This window comes from Vespula vulgaris, chromosome 9 (assembly GCF_905475345.1).
Source record: "Vespula vulgaris chromosome 9, iyVesVulg1.1, whole genome shotgun sequence".
Lineage (NCBI taxonomy): Eukaryota > Metazoa > Arthropoda > Insecta > Hymenoptera > Vespidae > Vespula > Vespula vulgaris.
This window is the reverse complement of record NC_066594.1, coordinates 2,537,693-2,557,220: the sequence shown is the minus strand read 5'-3', so window position 1 is coordinate 2,557,220 and position 19,528 is coordinate 2,537,693. Positions and strand designations below refer to the sequence as shown.

General features: G+C 29.3%; 4 protein-coding genes across 7 annotated transcripts; 2 read left to right on the top strand and 2 right to left on the bottom strand.

Annotated features, from left to right (window-relative positions):
- The first annotated feature begins 485 nt into the window (after window positions 1-485).
- LOC127066496 (anaphase-promoting complex subunit 10) lies at window positions 486-1,449 on the top strand. Its single transcript, XM_051000321.1, has 3 exons — window positions 486-652; window positions 717-969; window positions 1,044-1,449. Exons 1-3 carry the CDS (start codon window positions 628-630, stop codon window positions 1,333-1,335), a joined length of 570 nt encoding a protein of 189 aa, XP_050856278.1. The 5' UTR covers window positions 486-627; the 3' UTR covers window positions 1,336-1,449.
- On the bottom strand, window positions 1,333-3,401 carry LOC127066495 (RWD domain-containing protein 2A). Of its 3 annotated transcripts, none has more exons than XM_051000318.1 (4): window positions 3,278-3,401; window positions 2,822-3,213; window positions 2,316-2,762; window positions 1,333-2,209 (listed from the first exon to the last, which is right to left on the bottom strand). In XM_051000318.1, the coding sequence occupies exons 2-4, from the start codon at window positions 3,014-3,016 to the stop codon at window positions 1,979-1,981; spliced, it is 873 nt and encodes a 290-aa protein (XP_050856275.1). In that variant the 5' UTR covers window positions 3,017-3,213; window positions 3,278-3,401; the 3' UTR covers window positions 1,333-1,978. The 3 variants fall into 3 exon arrangements, with proteins under 3 accessions (XP_050856275.1, XP_050856276.1, XP_050856277.1); XM_051000319.1 differs by having other exon boundaries at window positions 2,822-3,168; window positions 3,278-3,379; XM_051000320.1 differs by having other exon boundaries at window positions 2,822-3,099; window positions 3,214-3,361.
- Window positions 3,317-10,667, top strand: LOC127066490 (uncharacterized). Of its 2 annotated transcripts, XM_051000303.1 has the most exons (16): window positions 3,317-3,449; window positions 3,511-3,662; window positions 3,732-4,679; window positions 4,771-5,182; window positions 5,260-5,711; window positions 5,792-5,934; window positions 6,016-6,263; window positions 6,344-6,592; window positions 6,743-6,925; window positions 6,997-7,157; window positions 7,235-7,487; window positions 7,585-7,822; window positions 7,928-8,301; window positions 8,401-8,691; window positions 8,784-9,134; window positions 10,546-10,667. In XM_051000303.1, exons 2-16 carry the CDS (start codon window positions 3,618-3,620, stop codon window positions 10,650-10,652), a joined length of 4,455 nt encoding a protein of 1,484 aa, XP_050856260.1. In that variant the 5' UTR covers window positions 3,317-3,449; window positions 3,511-3,617; the 3' UTR covers window positions 10,653-10,667. The 2 variants fall into 2 exon arrangements, with proteins under 2 accessions (XP_050856260.1, XP_050856261.1); XM_051000304.1 differs by lacking the exon at window positions 10,546-10,667 and having other exon boundaries at window positions 8,784-9,304.
- Window positions 9,492-13,999, bottom strand: LOC127066497 (testis-specific serine/threonine-protein kinase 1-like). The gene is made up of 4 exons (XM_051000322.1): window positions 13,786-13,999; window positions 12,847-13,150; window positions 11,735-12,288; window positions 9,492-11,676 (listed from the first exon to the last, which is right to left on the bottom strand). The coding sequence occupies exons 1-4, from the start codon at window positions 13,879-13,881 to the stop codon at window positions 11,374-11,376; spliced, it is 1,257 nt and encodes a 418-aa protein (XP_050856279.1). The 5' UTR covers window positions 13,882-13,999; the 3' UTR covers window positions 9,492-11,373.
- Window positions 14,000-19,528: the final 5,529 nt, after the last annotated feature.

Below are 19,528 nucleotides of genomic sequence, written 5' to 3'. Positions count from 1 at the left end.
GTAAGAATTAAATCGTTATAATCATAATAATAAGCTTCTATTCAAATTTATTCAACTAGTCGAAAAAAAAAACGTTCAAACTTACGATCAAACGATCAGAAATATGTCAGAATTATATTATAATATATTATCGAGTAATTTTATTATAAGATATTATAAAAATGTATTAAAAATAAAGTTAATTGATACGACAGAAAATGTATAATAGTCATTATAACAGAATTAATACAATAATATGCATATGTACATACTTATGAAACGTCGACAGAATAAAGTGCGTTAAATCGTTATATTTTTTACTAAATTTTCTTTTTAGTACGAATAAAAAAATATTTCATATTCTGTTGAAAGAATTAAGAAATATAACCGAACTGTTATAACTCTCTATTTCGTATTCAAACGTCCGTTACACAGGATACTGACTACGTAAAGAAATAAGTACGAAATTAACTACTAATCGAAAAAGATTAGTTCCAAATATCGACACGGTCAACCGTGTCGCTACAGATTTATGTTATTACATTGCACTGCTTTATTAATACATATAAAGAAATGTAAACATTTCAAAAAAAGATATAAAATCGTTATATTGAAAAAAATGCCTCTCGAATAAGACATAATTTAACAATGAGTAACAAAGCTAATAACACAGGTAGATTATTTTTTTTTTTGTATTTAAGTATATCATTGTGTATATTTAATATTTTTATCTTTAGGAGAAACAGATCCTGTGCAAGAAGAATTAGCTGGTAGAGTGAGAGAAGTAGGTAACCATGCAATATGGAGTTTATCTAGTTGTAAACCAGGTTTTGGTGTCGATCAATTGCGAGATGATATCACAGAAACATATTGGCAGTCTGATGGGCAACTTCCACATTTGGTGAATATACAATTCAAAAGAAAAACAACGATACGAGACATATGTATTTATACAGATTACAAGCTTGATGAAAGCTATACTCCAAGTAGGTAAGGAGATTATTATGGTAGAATAATATTACTATTACAATTTCAATTGTCTCTCTATATAAATATATTTTTAGAATAAGTATTAGAGCAGGTACAAATTTCAATGACCTTCAAGAAGTTGAAGTCATGGATCTTAATGAACCAAGTGGATGGGTGGTTATTCCTATAAAAGATATAAATGAACGACCTATTAGAACATTTATGATTCAGATAGCTGTTATAAGTAATCATCAAAATGGCAGAGATACTCATATGAGACAAATTAAAGTTCATTCTCCAGCACAAGATGTTCTTGGACCACCTGCTCCTTATATGCCAGGACAATTCCTTACTAATGAATTTCTACGTTATGCTACAGTCAGATAGATTATTATTTATATATTTGTATTATTTTATTTGTTACAGTAAGAAAATACGTTTAACATTTATATTGATATCCCTTCAGTTTCATAATATCAATAAAGTATCATGATATCCTTACTCCAGGTGACCTGATTATTTACAAAAAATGTAAACATTACATATTACCTTGTAATAGTCTATAATTGATCTTGTAAACTTAATTCATTTGTAACGTATTACTCTTGATGAGTAAAGTTTAGCAAAATGGTAACAAATTTTCTAATAATATTCGTATTTATATGTGGTATAATTGATTGTCGTTTAAGTCATGGTTCAGAAGTTTTAACTACTGTACTAGATGATTTAACTGAATTTTTCGAAAAGCTGAAGACAAAATATGGTATGTACAAAATTCTGTTCATCTAACGAGCGATTATTAATTTACTTCTGTACTTTCAGAATATCAATCATTAAATCTAAACACATTACACCAAATTGATAAAGAAATAAATTTGTATACTGGAAACATAAGTAATCTAGTCAATCGCCGTAAAAGACAATTTCATCATTCATTTAACAATGATGCTGGTATGTTACTGGAATATTGTTTTTTTTTTTTTTAATATATTTATTTAAAAAGATAGATTATATATTTTAAATGATTACTTTAATGGGTAAATTTTCCTTTGATACCAAAAATATCATTAAAAACATGTTGAGATTGATGCTCAGTTAAATATGTAAGTAACTGTCCCATATCATTATGACGATCCGAACTAGGAAAAGATACTTCTTGAAAGTTAGGATATTTACGCATGGTATTTATATTTTTTTCATTGTCTAAGATTTCATCTTCTATTAATTTTATGAGAATTCTATGCCAATTCATAACCTTTACCTAAAAATTATAATCTAAAATTTAGTACATTAAAAAAGATTAGATTTACATTTTTTATAATTACTTTGGATGTAATAATTAATACAATTATAAATAATTATTGTACCTTTTGCCACCAGAGTTCACAGTTTGTATCTGTACCTTCTATACAAATAATTCCTGGCTTACCAGGCAGGCAAAATCCAGTGAGACAATATTCTTTTGCTAAATTTGCTATATCTTTTCTTTTAAGTTTATTATATATATGATGACTATATATCCAATATCTAGTAAAAATTAATTTATCACCTTGCTCATGTTCTTTCTTTTTATATTCATTAGTTTTTTCTTTATTCACGTTAGAATTTTTAAGATATTTCTCTATGTTATCTTGTAACCATGATATCAATGAATATATACATGGCTCACCTTGCTCATTTTCACTTAAAAAACTTGCAAGTGCTTCATTTAAAAGCAATTGTTGCGTTCTATCTAACATGGAAGTTCTTGCATAAACTTCAGGTTTTTCTTGTGGATAATTAGTTGGCAGACATACTTGAAGCTCAATTATTGCCTAAATAAAATATATATGTGTTATTTTCATTTATATTGCGATCATTATTACAATCTTACTTCATTCTCAGAAATCTTTATAACATATTCCAATCTTTGCGGAAGTTCTTCTTGAGGAAATTCAATAAAATGGTTTATATCAGCTACAATTCCATGATCGGCGACGATTAATTCTTCTGGATAAACTGATTGTAATGCTTCTAATTCATATATTTGTGTCGTTAAATTTTCTTTTATATTTTCGTAAAAAGTCATTGCATTTAAATAATTTATAAGACATATGGAAACTATTTACTTATGGCAATATAATTATTGATATCTTTTAATGATAGTACTGACTTAAAAAAAAAGAACAATATATATATATATTAATTTGAGTTCACTTTAATAGTTCAAGGTTAAAGATTCTGTAAATAATATTGATATAACGTAAACATGAATCGAAAATGTACCTAGAAAGCGAGATGCAATTATTACAAAAAATTCCTTTTAAGACTATTTATTTAACATACTCACGCACGCTCTTACTCTAAACTTATTTATAATATAATAATTAAATATTGTAATATAAAAAATGTTTAAAAAATATCGCCATTGTTATCAAAATATATATACTACACTCTGCACAAATGATGTAAAAACTTGTATTGAACGTTTTAGTATAGAATAAGGCGCGGGAATTATGAACGTAATTATCGAAAGACAAAATAATCGTGAAATAAATTTTATATAAAGCATTCTTTTTACAGCTATTAATATTCTGGAAGGTTTTGATGAAGTATCGACGTTTGATGTACAAGACTTTAAAGATACGACATTTTTTCCACTTCAATTTAATAGACATTTATTTTGGTTTATGGCAGGCATTAACTCTAATGGAATATCATTATATCAATTAAACGTACGTATTTACTTGATATGCTATATTGATAAAGCATGTATTATTAATACAAAATTCTTTTTTTTTTAGAATAACAAATTTGATCATATTAAATCATATTCACAATATAATGGCATGCGTATAATAGTAGACAACTGTATGCATAATACTGTAGCAGTAATTCAAACTTTTAATGAGAGTATAATAATATTGAAATTTAATTATGATAAGACTGCATATATATTATCCTTTGTGCAAAGTCTTCAAATACCGGCTATAACTGATATACATACATGGCATTACATGAATCATTTATATCTAGGCATAGCATCACGTCATAATATATCAATATATATTTGGCTTGGTGAACACTTTGATTTTATACAAGTTTTGAATTTTGGAGCAGAAAAATTAACGTTTTTTCATAATAAAGGATTTATGAATCTTATTTGTACTGCATCTCGTACAGTCATATTACGTCATTTTTTCCATTTTAATAGATTTATAATAATTCAGACCTTACCTGCTAATAATGCTATTATGACATTTGATGTAATCAAGGATCATCTCAAAGAACATTTTATATGTTTATCTACACATCAAAATACTGTTGTGTACAAGGAAGTACATGGATATTTTGTACCATTTCAAAAAATTTCTGCCGCAGAGAAGATAATACCATTAATAGTTAGAAAAGCTGTTATACTATTATCACTCAATAAGAATGTTGTAACAATTTATCAGTATGATGGGTGGAAATTTGTACAATTAAATGTTAAAGTATCAGAAGTCAATGATATTTATTTGGTTTATTTCTATGAAAATGAATTAATAATTATAAAACATGGAGTTTCTACATGGAAATTCATAAAACCAAGATGGGGTGAAAAAATATCTTTACTTGGTTTCGAAAATGAAATAAAATCATGGTGCTTTAAAGCTAAAACTATTGCACAGAGAATACCTAAGGCTAGAATAACTATAGAAAAACCATTGCCAATATTAAATGGTCATATACGTGAAATTCATACTCAAAATGTAAGTATTCATTTTCTAGATTAAGCATGTTTTGTATATAATATTATATTTTTATATACATAATATAATATAAAATAAATTACAATTGTAGATAAATGGATACGATTCAAAGGAATGGCAGAATTTAACGAGACAATATAATTATTTAACTACAAAATTAAAAGCAATAAATGATTCTTTGAATAAAAAATTAAACAATAATAATAGTCAATTTAAAACACTACATGCTCATAAAGTACAAGTAACGTGTGAATCACTATGCAAAGTTAATAATATAATAATAAAAGAAAAAACTAATCCATTGTTTAAATTAAGATCCATAAAAAACATTAGTCAGAATTTAACATTTACAAGTTTAAAAATAGAGAACATTGATAACTTCAAATGTCCTATTCCTGCATTTACACCTAAAAATTTTTATCTCAAAGGATTAATTAATAATATTTCATTATCAGATTTACAAGAAAATACATTAAAAACTAGTGGTAATCAAATGATTACAGGTCATTATGATCATTTTTTTTTCTCTTATTTTAATAATAATTATGTTTAAATGTTATTAATATATATTATTTTTCAGGTGATCATGTTTTTGTTGAATTAGATGTTTTTCATAGCGTCATGCCATTAGATATTGCTACAAATTCTACAATGAAAAGTGTATATGCTAAAGAGATTAGAGTAAAAGAATTACATTTAAAAAAAGATGGATTTTTATTACCATTAAATGGACCTCTATCTAAAATATCAGGATGTATAACAGCATCAAAAGTGAAAGTAAAAGGGCTTATTAATTTAAAAGGAGGATTGAAAGGTGAAAGTACAAGTTCATTAATGCCAGTAAAACATGTGCCAGATTTTATGGAAATAAATGAAAATCGCAATTTCCACAATATTACAATTGTAAATACATTGAAAACTAAAGATGTATATAGACAAAGTGGCAAATCTCTAAAAATTATTTTAGACAATGGAATATTAATAAATAATAATAATTTCCCAATGCACTTAATATTTTCCAACAATAATGTGGTATGAAAACAATATATTTGTTTTTTTCTATTTATTCCATCTCATTTTTGAATAAATATTTAATTTAATATTATTTATAGATCTGGAGAAATGTTACAATAAAAGATTATAATAATTGGGTAACAGCTCATTCTGATAATAAAGTGATCATATCAGGAAAAAAAGAAACAACATATAATGTAATATTACCACAGTCAACTTATATACAATCACTGATTCCAAAGTATGTATACTAATGCTATTGTATGTGTGACATGTTATATATTTGTATTTTAATATAAACTTGTTTATGTGAATATTATAGATACAACTTTTCCTTATGCGTCTCAACTGCAAATGTTTCAAACATAAAATTATCTCAAGTATTGATAGAAAATATGACTGTAGAAAATTTAAACAGTTTTCAAGTATTTGGAGCAAAAGAATTAAACTCTACTATTTTTGAAACAACAGCTTCTGTCAATACTATTGATCTATCAAAAAAGTATTTCATAGGTGTAATTACTGTGAAAGATATTCTACCATCTAATATTAAAGGATTTAATCTAGAAGGTAATAAAATTTTATCCAAGATTTACTAAATACTTTTACTTTAGTAATATGTTTTCTTATTTTACAATAACTTTCTATAGGATTCCAAGAAATTTTAAACATGTGGATAGAAAAAAACATTTTTAAGGATATAAGAAATGCAACACGTGTAAAAGTTAATAATCTTCAGACTCCTGCAAAAATAAAATTTCCATTTCCTACTACAGTTAGGAATGTGATATCAAAAGGAAATACTTATGCTACAATTATTAATGGTGAAGATATACATCGTTTCATGAAAAATGCAGTTAGAGTAAATGATACAATTTCTTTAAATAATACAACATTTAGTAAGTAAAAATTAAAATTAATAATTTTATCATAAATAATATGAAGATAATTTTAAATACAATATGACATTAAAATAGAGTCTTTATTATTAAATATTAAAATGTTCAGGAATCTAATCATTTTTAAAAATTATATAATTATTATGATAGGTATGGGATTAAAATCTAACAATGTACAGTTCTTCTATGGACCACTTAATTTCACTTATCCAAGAGTTCATCTAAATTTGCATTCAAAGCATATTTTGGGAAATGTACAAATAGAAATGCTGAATATATTAAAACCTATTATTCATGAAATATACAATACCTCAAAAAATTATATAATACAAGGTCAGTTGTGTATTTATTGTATGTGATAGTGGAAATTTATCAAATAACTCTATCAAAGTTTTATATTTTAGGTAATGTAACTTTTACATCTGAACCTACTATCAAAAATGTAAATAACATCAATTTGAAAAAGCTCTCTTCAGAAATTTATAAAATTGATGAAAATATGATTGTATCTGGTAATAATTTTCTAATAAAAAATATGACTGTAATAGGAAGTAATATTTCGAAGGTATATAATTATTGAAAGAAAATTTTTGATTTGATTATAATTTAACAATATTTTAATATCTTTTTTTTTTTTCACAGACATCTCTTTATATACCATATTACAATTCTTGGACAAATATCTCATACAGTCTATTGAGTAAAACTAAACCTCAAGATATAAGTGTCCCTTGTTGGTTTAACAATATAGAAGTTGACAGTATCAAAGGTTTTAAGAATTCATCTATAAAATCTTCTGATGCACAAATAAAAAATATAATTGAAATGTCTCTTAAAAAAAATGAGTCTCAAGTAATTCAGAGCAAATGGCATTTTGAAAAATTAATATTATCAGGTTTGATAATAATTTCCTTATTGATATAATCTTAGAAAAAAAATATTTGATTTATAAACGTTATGTAAAAAAGAAACATAATTATTTTTTGATTCAGGTCATGTAAATTTACAAGGAAAAATTAATAACATGAATTTAAGAACTGATGTTGTCAAATATAGTAATAAACAAAATATTATTACTGGCACCAAAACAATTTTAGGATTAGCTACTGAACATTTGCGTGGATTAAATTTCAGTGAATGGTCAAAAAATGCTGTATTATTAAAACAAGAAAATCTAATCATAGTGAAAGGCCAAAAGATTTTTACAGACATTAATATTTCGAATTTAAGGTATAATTGAATTTTTTTTGCGAACAGAAATACTTAAAACTATTTAATATTATTTTTTATAAAAATTATATATTTCTAATCTTTTATAAAATTTACTGTTAACAGTTTGGATGGTGCCATAATGGGGAAAAACATAAAAAATGCATTTTTGAAATCAAAACCACAAATTATTAATGGCTTTAAAATTTTCGATGGTAATATCAAAATGCCAAGCTTATTAGTTGATGGTTTAATGAACGATGTTAATTTTACAAGTTTTATTAATAATCTGTTGAAGAAAAATAAGCCTGTACAAACATTGAATACAGATATTATTTTAAAAGATAATTTAGAAATATTGGGAAATATTTTCATTGATGGTCTTTATAATGGTATCAAAGTAAATAACTGTAATGAAGAATACAACAAAATGAAATCAATAGAAAAAAATTTGACAGAGATTGCAGACATCATAAAAACAACAGGAACTGCCTTAAATAGTTAGTATATATATATATAGAAAGTTCTAATTTCAATATAATGGAACTTGAATCATTTATTGCATATATATGTTTATATATATATATTTTTTATTACAGATCGAGCCTTTTATTTAAATAAATTAAAGACTTCTAAAAATATTACTGCAATAATAACGAATTTAAATAACAATCTCTTACAAAGTAATATTAATTGTCAATGTAAATTGAAGAATGTATCACTATTTTGTAATGATGTTGAAATACAAGGCTTCAGCCTTGGATCAAACATAAGTAATTATACAAGAATTCAAATTTTATTGATTGAGGAAGTTACATTTATTGTATTCATTACATCAGATTGTGTTTCAATTGGGAATATTAATAAAGCTAAATTTTATGAGAAGAAAGGTTTGTGGTTATTGAAGTTATTATGCAACTATCAGCAAAAAAAAACAATTGATTCAACAAAATACTTTATTTTCATTTATTTTTTTTTTCAGTTTTTTGTGTACCAAATATTCTCCAAGCATCAGTAGAATCAGTAGGAAATTCATTGTGGATTATTTTACAATTACCTTTAGAAATGTTAGCATTACATTATGTTTCATGGGATAACATTAAACAGTATACTTTACCACCTTCAAATATACTTATTACTAGTGCATCACCAAATAATGAATTATTAATGCTTCGATCAGATGGAATTTGGAATATTAATGAACTTGGAAGTCCACATCATATATTCAAAACAGATTTAATAGGGACAATTGAAACATTCTCGTATGATAAAGAATATTATATAAAAAGTATAAAAAATAATGCTACTATTTTCATGAAATCTCTATATATAGGTAATTAAATTGCTTCAACAATATATTAAAATATTACGTATTTAACTGTGATATGTATGAACGTTACTCTATAAATATTATAGAAATTCTATTTATATAAACATATGTTAATTCATTTATTAGTTTTTGCTTAACTAATTTATGTTATTGTAATAAATTTTAGCATATCACATTGTCAGAATTTATTTATGATTTCGTCTTATTTAAATTATTTAAATTATTTAAAAAGCCTGCTTTTTTTTCAATCAAGTAGTCAAATCAAATAGTCAAATCTATGTATATGTACATAAATTAAAGTGAAATTTAATTTTATTAACTGATGCGAAACATTTTTGATTTATTGATTTTATAATAATTTCTATTTGACATACATATACACATTTTGATTAATATTGATCTAACTGATTTTAAAATGAAAATGTACCTTATGTTTCTACGTTGTACATAAAAATTATTCCAATGGTTCATTTTATTTCGAAAATCGAAATCTTTAGTTAGTTATTTTCGAATAAATGTTTGCATATCATAGTTTCCATCGACTCAAGTATATATTTAAGTAGGAAAGTTTCTACTCACAGTGTGCAGAGTTTAGAACGAATTTTCTCTTTCGCCATAAATGGTTCATTACATGGATCGTTTCGCGGGAAAGCAGCAATGAGAAGATTTGTGTAAAATCGTCACGTGATGAAGATAAACGGTACTATTGATCGATACTGTCGATCGTAATATTCCCGGCACTTTACAAATTTATTTCAAATTTATTTTCGAAATAAAATTAAGTTAAACTTCTTGGAAGTAATTAATAACATAATTTTATTTTTTTCTGGAAAGGTTGTATTCTTAAAAAAATGAAATTAATAAAAAATATTTATATAGATAAATTAAAAAAAGAGCGTCAATTTCCTTTATGTAATCGTCTTTAGAATTAAAGAGAGAAAAATCTATGGGAAAAAAATGAGATGAAAAAAAGAAAGAAGAAGAGTAATATATTTTTCTTCGCTTTATTGACGTTTCAGTTGAATTTGTCCTTTATTCGTAGATGAAGTCGAACGGTTATCGGTCATCTCCTGGGAATTCTGATTATAAAGTCTTTCTCTTCTTTTATTGAACGGCTTCCAAGTCGTATTCTACGTTTCGATATATTCTCAAAAAAAAAAAGAAAAAAGAGAGAAAAAAAAGAAAAAAAAGAAATAATAAACAAAAGAATTTTTTAAGGTTTATTCAGCAACTCGTGGATAATAACTTCTAGAACAAAATAAACGTGCAATCACAATTTATTTTCGATTTTATCAATTCGTGATACTTATTTGACGTTTTAAAGAAATGTTATTTATTGGCTTTCGAATATCTATGATTACTTGTTTTAATTTCATATATTCTTTTTTTTCTTTTTTTTCCCCTTTTCTTTTAGGGGAGGTAGATCATCAAGAGTGTTCATATCTTCGGTGTTTCGAACGTCGAAAGTGTTCCACGTTTCCTGGCAAGACTGAGATTCGAGCGACGTTAATTTCCGGATAACGTTAGGACGTTACGAAGGCTCTCATTACGGAGGACGACTACGCGATGCCAAGTTAACTCGCTACTACTACAGTAGTCTTCTACTGTGATGTGTACATCGCACGCTACGATACAACTTTATGTGGAAACACCTTTTACCCTTACACGAAAAGGTACTACTTCGTTACACGAGAAGGTTCACGGGCAACGAAATAACGAACTTTCAAACAAAATGTGCAGCTCGAAAGCGCGCACGCCCCATAATTACCTCTACATAACGTAAACGCATCTCCCTTTGAGTTAATGTTCTCTTACTAGATCTCGACCAGCTATGAAAGTGGAATAGAATCATTGAGTTATCGTGTCAGTTATCTTTAGCTGTATATATCATAATTCTTCTCTTCCAAGTAAATGCATCATGCCAACGAAAAATGGAATAAATCTTAACGAATGAAGTAACGAATCGATCGTTTCAATCTCGAAAGGAAGTCAAAATTTACAATGAAGCATTTGCACGTTAATTTTAATCGTTTTCCCATTATTAGAAACTCATTGTTCAAAACAATTCCACATTGGATACGTAATACACGTTTCCCCGATATCGTATTTCTAATTTAATTGCATACTTAGTTTTCTGTTGTTCCGGCAGTTTACTCCGAGTAAGCGGATACTTTAACTGTGTTATACCGTAAATCGTGGATATTGCAATTAAATCGTATTATTTGTATTTAAATGCATTGTGTTACAAAAGTAGAAAATGCGGAAGTACGGGGATATATATTATGTAATCAAAAACCATGTTCCAACGTATATACCACAATATTTGATTATATTTCAAGTTGTTTAGGCAAACCGATAGGTAAAATAATGGATGGTGTAGCCTAGAAAGGAAATGAGAAAAATTCTGATATTTATGAAACGTACTTTGTGCCATTCTCGACAATGACATTGATACCTTTGTAGCATCCTTCAAAATAGTGACTGTTCCGACAGTGTCGCTGACGCTTTGTGGTTTCTCGCTTTTCTTTTCGATCTTTGAGGATTTCTAAATGATAAAGAAATATGAATTTCATACAAAAAATCTTTTGTTCACTAGAATTCACCTTTTTCAAAAATTTCTCTTCGTTCTTCTTACGTTCCTCGATCGCATGATTGAGAGCACTTTGCTCAATCGGTGTCAGAACCAATAATCTTGGATCCATTGCTATCCACTCGCCATATAATATTTGATCAATTTGCCATCGTTTTTTTACATCCGGTTCCAAAAGATTCGCTACAGTTTTCTTTGCATTATCGCTGATGGTTTCGTCGATTTTTCGTCGAAATTTCCATTTACGTGATAACTGTTGTTCATAGAGTATCTTTATATTGGTCTCGTCGAAAGGCATGGCCTTGTTTAAAATGATATAGAGAATCACACCGAGTGACCAAATGTCAGAATATTTTGGATTATAAGGAGCACCACGTAGAACTTCTGGTGCAGCATACGACAAGGAACCACAATATGTGTCACTGAGTACACGTTTACCACGATTGTCAATCATGTATCGTGAGAATCCAAAATCGGCTAGCTTTACATTGTAATTCATTGTTAGAAGAATATTTTCACATTTTAAATCACGATGTGCAATTTCCATTTCATGAAGATATTGAATACCTAGAAAAAAGAGAACAATGAAATGGAGTTCACGAATATTATTTCAACGTTTAGATACATGTACGATAGATACATCGTTTAGCTTTATATGAAGGATTTCTGAAGGGCAAAAAAGAGATAGATAGATAGATAGATGGATAGAGAGAGAGGGAGGGAGGGAGAGAGAGAGAGAGAGAGAGAGAGAGAGAGAGAGAGAGAGAGAGAGAGAGAGAGAATATCGATTGATAAAAATTATATAGAACAGGACGTAATCGCTCGTTAGTGTTTCTCAATAATTGAATTGTCGAGTACGTCGTTATTTGCGCGTTCTGTTTGGTACTCTCAGTGGATATTGATTATAAACGTTTATCTATAGTTTTTATTTGTTCAAAAATTCTTCTTTGAAAATTCCTATCTTTTTTTTATATTTACAGACGGATATAATCTTTTTAAAGGATCAAGAGTGATTTCAAAGAGAATTCTCGGAGAATTTGTAGGCTATCGCTAGATTAAAAAGTTGTAGGATACTATCTGTATGCGTTCATCTCTATGTGTGTATGTACGGTGATGTATGTGTACCAAGAGCCAGTTGTCGAAACCATATGCGAGCTTGGTTCTCTGACACTGCTCCGTTCTTCAGGATAAAGTCGAGAAGGTCACCGTTCTCGGCGTAACGCATGAATATGAAATATTTCATACGTCTTTGAAAGATGCTGTGTATGTGTACCACGTGTGGATGGTTGAGTTTAACTAAAATGTCAAGCTCTCGTGGTAAAAATTTACGAACAAAATCCTTTGGTGCTTTTGCTGTGTCTATGATCTTGCAGGCCAACGTGCAATCCTTTATCGTACGATACTGCGATTTGTATTCAGCTTGGTAAACCTAAATAAGATTTGTGAAGAACGTCAAATATATGATAAATTGTTCGTTTTTTATTTACGTAACAAGAGTAAAACGAAACAAAATAAAATAAAATAAAATAAAAAGAAATTCTAGCCCATTAAAAAGAAAAGAGAAAAAAGAGAAAATAACGAGTAACCAGAATAAATTTAAAAGTTCACTCGCGTTGCGACAAACGAGCTTTCATGTTTTTCTCAAAATAAACTCTATTCCATCATACGATCGCAATAAATTCGTTTACCGAAACGTTTAATCATCGCGTTCGCGTGATTGTTCCTCGACGTCATATGCAGCGAACCAACTTCATCGATTTTCACGGTGAAAAATCGACAATTGTGTTCGATGAACCTTTTTCATTGCAAAGTTAATTTACATCAAGATTACACGGTGTTCTCTCTCTCGTGAGAAAAACAAACCTGTATCCAACCTTTATTTTATTTTTTTTTATTTTTACTTTTTTTTAATTATATCTAAATATAATTTTATATTATTGTTGATCCCTCGTTAACGTTTTTTTCATTCATTCGTAAAAGAAAGGATTTCTGATGATTTTGCTTTTCTCCCTTTAAAAAACGATAACGACAACAACAACTTGCGGATACGATTTTTAATATGACCTTAGCGTAAGAACCTTCGCCGATCTTTTTCGATAATTTATAGCCACGTTCTAATAAAACGGCTTCCTCGGACGCTGTTTGGATCAGATCTGACATGAGACTTGACGAACAAGGGACGGCATCGTACCTGCTCCGTTATCATAATTAACTAGGAACTGTGGCTATCTTAAACCTCTGACGAACTCATGTTAGTTTATATTGCTTGTATAAAACGTGTAACTTGATAATGTTTGTCTATTTACAAGAGGTTATATGTTAATAAATCCATGAGAAATAGTATTTCATGGCTTGCTACGTTCATAAAATACGAAAAGTCGATATCGAATTTAATATTTGTAACAGCATCGTTCAAATATACATACATATATCAAATGTTGATTTTTCGCATTCATCAAATCGGACTGACCGAAGCAAGATGTAACAAGTTGATGGAATATCCGGATAACCGTCATATCCTATCGAATAAAAAATCCAATATAGTTTCATCGTCAAAAAATAAATCACTTTTTGTCGCTAACGTAACCAACGATATGTTCTTTACGTTTAAATCGATCGAAATAGACAATGCCCTGTGGGAGATGAAGAGAATACTTTTCCAAAAGAGAAATGACGAAATTAATAACGAATATGTCACTGCCAGAGTTCTCGTTCTGGTTGAAACCATAAAACGAACGCTTCGTCATTCAGCGAATTGGTAAACTTCCAAGTAAATTTCTAAAGCAAAATTCTATAGCTCAGTTGAAAAAGAAAATCACTCTTGCCATAGAAACTTATTAATTACCGCAAAAGAATCTTTTCATGAGAGCATAACTCCGCGAGCTTTTGTAAAGAGATATACGTATATACACGCTCCCATAAAGGAACTGCTTAACGTCGAGATACGAGATTGACAATGAACGCTGAAACAGCTTAGGAAAGCTCTTACACGGCTTTTCATTTATCGTCTTTTCCCATTGTCTTCATATTAATAACTAGACTGCGACTGCTACATTTAATGACTACCGCGTTTTCATTTTAGTTACTATATGCGAATGTGAAATATGCATTTTACATTTAATCGCAACTTTTCGTATGATGCGTCTTTGCAATAAGTTTTCTCAGATACTTGTCTTTTCTTATTCTAAAATAATCTTCGAATTTTGACAGATTTACAAGTTAAAATTTAATACGACGACGTGCGAGTAAATATTATCAATATGAGTATTAACAAATTTGAAGAATTTGATTTTGCAGAAAGAAAAAAGAAAACTACATCAGAGAGAGAGAGAGAGAGAGAGAGAGAGAGAGAGAGAGAGAGAGAGAGAGAGAGAGAGAGAGAGAGAGAGAGAGAGAGAGAGAGTCAATCATTGAAAAAAAAAAAAAAAATAAATAAATTGGATCGACAGTATATATATATATCTTTAATGAAAGCCATATCTAAGACTAATGAGTGTAAAACGGAGGGCGCAAAGTTTACCGAAGTAAGCGTGTAATTTTGGATTACAACGACTGCGTGTTAAAATCTAGGTCTTAACCGCGGTCGAATACGCGTTGCCATGCGACGAAACTACGGTGCAGGCACTCAAAGGTAATCGTGTACACCCTGAGTCGAGTGCGAGCATAATCCTCATCTCGTCCCATGCGGGTTTGACAACGGGAAGGGCTCTGTCACCTCGAGCACGATTCATGAAGGGCCGCTGGACTCAAAGCGTCCGCGTTCCGTAGTTTTATGGATGATGCTATGTGTGTTATACATTCTTGCTATTCTCTCTCTCTCTCTATCACTCTTATGCTCTTCATATTCGTCTATATGCACGAACTTTCATCAATTTTGCTTTCTCGATATCTTCTTCCATCTCTTCGTAATTTAGCTCTTGTTATTGTTGTCGATACCATGTAAGAGGATCTATTTATTTTACCATTAAAAGATGTTCCTCTCAATCTCTCTCTCTCTCTCTCTCTCTCTCTCTCTCTCTCTCTCTCTCCTTCTCGCTTACTCTTTCTTTATCTCGATAAAAATTTGAGCCCTACCTTTTTATCGCACTATCGATTATTTTAGATCGCTTCTCGGATTACACTATCTACCGAAACTTTTTACGAAAGTGATATTTCCTCGATACTTTCACGTTATCATCCTACTTCTTCTTTAAACTTAAAATTTATAATACAATACTTTAATAATTCGTTCACATAGATCAAAGTTCTTGAAGAAAGATCGAATACGATAAGTACGAATCCTAAAACGTGATTCATTGGATGTTGACGATTTAAACTCATTGCAAATTAATTATTGAATTTATGTTTCGAAAAATGAACGATAATATTCGATATTTCGATTTTTATCTATGATTGACGCATGATATTTTGATGTCCGATCGTCGATATAAAATGTTTCGATTTTAAAGTTATTCCATTTTTCCAATTTGGAGAACATTTTATGAATTTATTCGTTGTTAAGATTTGATGTGAATAATTAAGAAGTTAATTTCTACGATATAGTTAACGAAATAGCTTTTTTATCTCTTCTCTCTTTCCTTTCCTTATTCCATAATCCCGTTAATTACATGAAAATTACGAAAAAATAAAAATTACGAGATATCTATTTTTATTCTGACGTCTGACAGAAAAATGAACTCCAGCCGCCTGCGCTTCTCTCTCTTATGGACCATCTGGATTCCCCACCACGTCTTCTATCACTGCAGCTTTTTTGTATAATATAACTCAAATGCGGCATTCCTTCCTCCATAGGTTTTCAACTTATACAAGGTAGAACAAAAGTTCCTAAGTAATTTTACAAGTCAATTAGCTTTTTTTCGAGACTTTTTAAACTAATCCTTTTTTTAAATTCTAAGTAATACAAAACTGGGAACATTTGACCTATCCTGTATATACACTCGAGTTGTATACTTATATATCCTTTTTTCTTTTATTTTTGATACTAATCATTTCTTATTATTAATTGAATCAACATAAAAAATACGAAGATATAATCTTCCTTAAATAGATGTATAATATTTTTATCATTTTTGAACAAACAATATCTTCTCTAATGATGTTGCATTTTTCAATATAATGATCGCAACCTTTTCAATTCAGGTAAACGCGTATAACGAACTTCGATATCGTTTATCGCAGAAACTATGCGTCGATTGTGTCGTGAAAATAGATTCATAAAGGATAATTCATCATCACGTTGAATATATCGTGTTAAATGAAACGCGTACGTGTATCCGTTGAATATTCGTTGACCCGTTTTATCTTCTTTTTCATTAATTAATTCATTAATAATATATTTATTTATTTATTTATTCCTTTCGGATCTTTCCTTTTCAATTCGAATTCGATATTTTTATTTTTTAATTATCGTCATAATTCGAGGAAATATTGATGATTATTGAAAAGGTACTCGTGGAATTTGTATTAATATTCTTTACAATTTTAGTTAGATTTAAAATATCGATTTTCCATATTTTAACAACAAAGCTATTCATATGAAATAGTTTAAATAAATATTACATTTCCCCTTCACAATTTTTATTCGAACTTTTATTTGAAATATTTGCTTATAAAATCAATAGAATCAGAGACATTTAATCATATCATTTAAAACGAGATACCAGCTCACGAGTATCGTCCAACGCCAAAATGGGAATGTCATTAAAACGCCATATTAAGGTTAATTTAGGGAAAACACACTATCCTGATTAAAACGCGTTGTTACGTAGAAGCAAGCAGATTCGTCCGGTTTGGGATAGGACTATGCAGAGTTAACATTGTAGAAACGAGTTTGCTCGTGTTATCTCGACCACAGCTCAGAGAGCAACAAACCAAACGCATTAATGTTACCGATTTATACCGAATGAACGGAACGTTACTTTCGTTTTGCTTTTTTTTTCTTTTTTGGAAACTATGAATTGTAAGAGAGTAAGATAAAGAGAAAGAGAGAGAGAGAGAGAATAGTGGTTGAAATAGCCGTACGATGTAGTTAACGAAGATAGTCCGACGTAAAAATGTCTTCTATGCGAAATGCTGAATGGTGGACGTTTTATCGATCTACCTGCCATTTACCTTGGAATTTTTATTAAAGCAAGACGCTTAGGTCGAACTGAGAAAAAAAAGATCAGTTCTGTAGAGTTGCGTCTGGTTTAAAAGAAACAAAATGGATCGACGTTAATATATACTTACATATATGCAGATAGATGTATAAAAAGGTAGCAGAGTGAAAGAAGAAAGATAGGAAAGCTAGCTTGCAAGGCCTTTGACATATACATATTCATATATATATATGTGTATATATATATGTATATATATATAACTGAATATGTGTACAATACAGATAGGTAAAGATATACCTACGTATATAATGTATAATACATCTCACTAATGTCTCTAAGCGCTTTCTGTAAACCTTTAGTAGACCGCAAACGGCCTGAATTCTCATCTCCGTTTCTACTGTTCGCAGTTTCTCGATGACAATACTCTTGGTACGTCCATTCATCGAACGAAGCTTAGAATAAGGAAGAAAAGGAAAGAGATAAAATAAGAAAAGAAAGAAAGAAAGAAAGAAAGAAAGAAAGAAAGAAAGAAGGAAAGAAAGATAGATTACATTCGTTGTGATTTATCTTTTATCTTTAAAGATCGCCGTTGATACAAATAAACTTTTTCTTTCAGATTTTTCAAAGGTAAAATATAAATTCTCCTTCCTTCCTTCCTTCTAAACTTCCTCGATCCAAGAAGTTGCTTGCGCGTCTTTCAAAGACTCATCCTTATAGAACGGATTTATTCATCGAAAATTAACGACCTTCCATCGAGATCCCATTCATCTCAAACTTACCTCGACCCTGCGAAGAATTCCTTTTCGAGCGATTGTTTCTTCTAAGAAGTGAGAAGAGGAATGAGAATAAAAAGAAGAAAAGAAGAAAAGGAATGTGAAACTATAGAAAACCGATGGATATCGACATGGTAACTTTATCGCCACGTCTTTTGCAAAAAAAGTTTAGAGAAATATTCGATAAGGCTCAAAGGATCCTTTAAAAGGATTACCATCCGTGACGAAAACGTACCTCTTCCACAGCTTGGAATTTGCTTTCGACATTTGCGATATTAAAATCGTTCTCGTTCCAATCACGAAGCAAAGGAATACGATTAATCGTCTTTTTTAATCTACATTTTTGATGTTCTTTTTTTCTGTTTCTTTTTCTTTACGGAAAAAATAACGAATCAGACCTATCAAATTTTTCTAACAACTTCACGGGTATCGTAAAGACGAACCTAAGGGAAAAAAAAAAAAGGAAAAAGGAGTTTACAATCTTGGTTAGATCGTATACGGAACGTGAAAGAATTATTACATGCTGTACTTTATGTACAACAAACACACACACACACACACACACAAGTCTGAGAAGTATGTCACAGAGTTTTATGACAAACTTCTGTATGGTATAGGAAAACAACGAGACGACCGGTCGAAGGATCCAATCTGATTTGTTACATAAAAAAAGTACAAGATGTAAAGATAACAAAAAGAGGGAGAGGCATAAAGAGAAAAAAGATGAATAACAGGGTTGTACATCTAACTATATAGGAAATGGTTGTATCCTCGAAGTACATAGAAGCGATTTAAAGGAATGGTTTATCTTCACGATAGAAATACGCACTTAACGCGCGCTGTACTCCCGCCACTGTCATAAAACCCTCCCCTCGAAGTGCACTTTAAAGCTCCTACGGAACAAGGCTTGCAAGCACCCACACACGACTAAAGAAA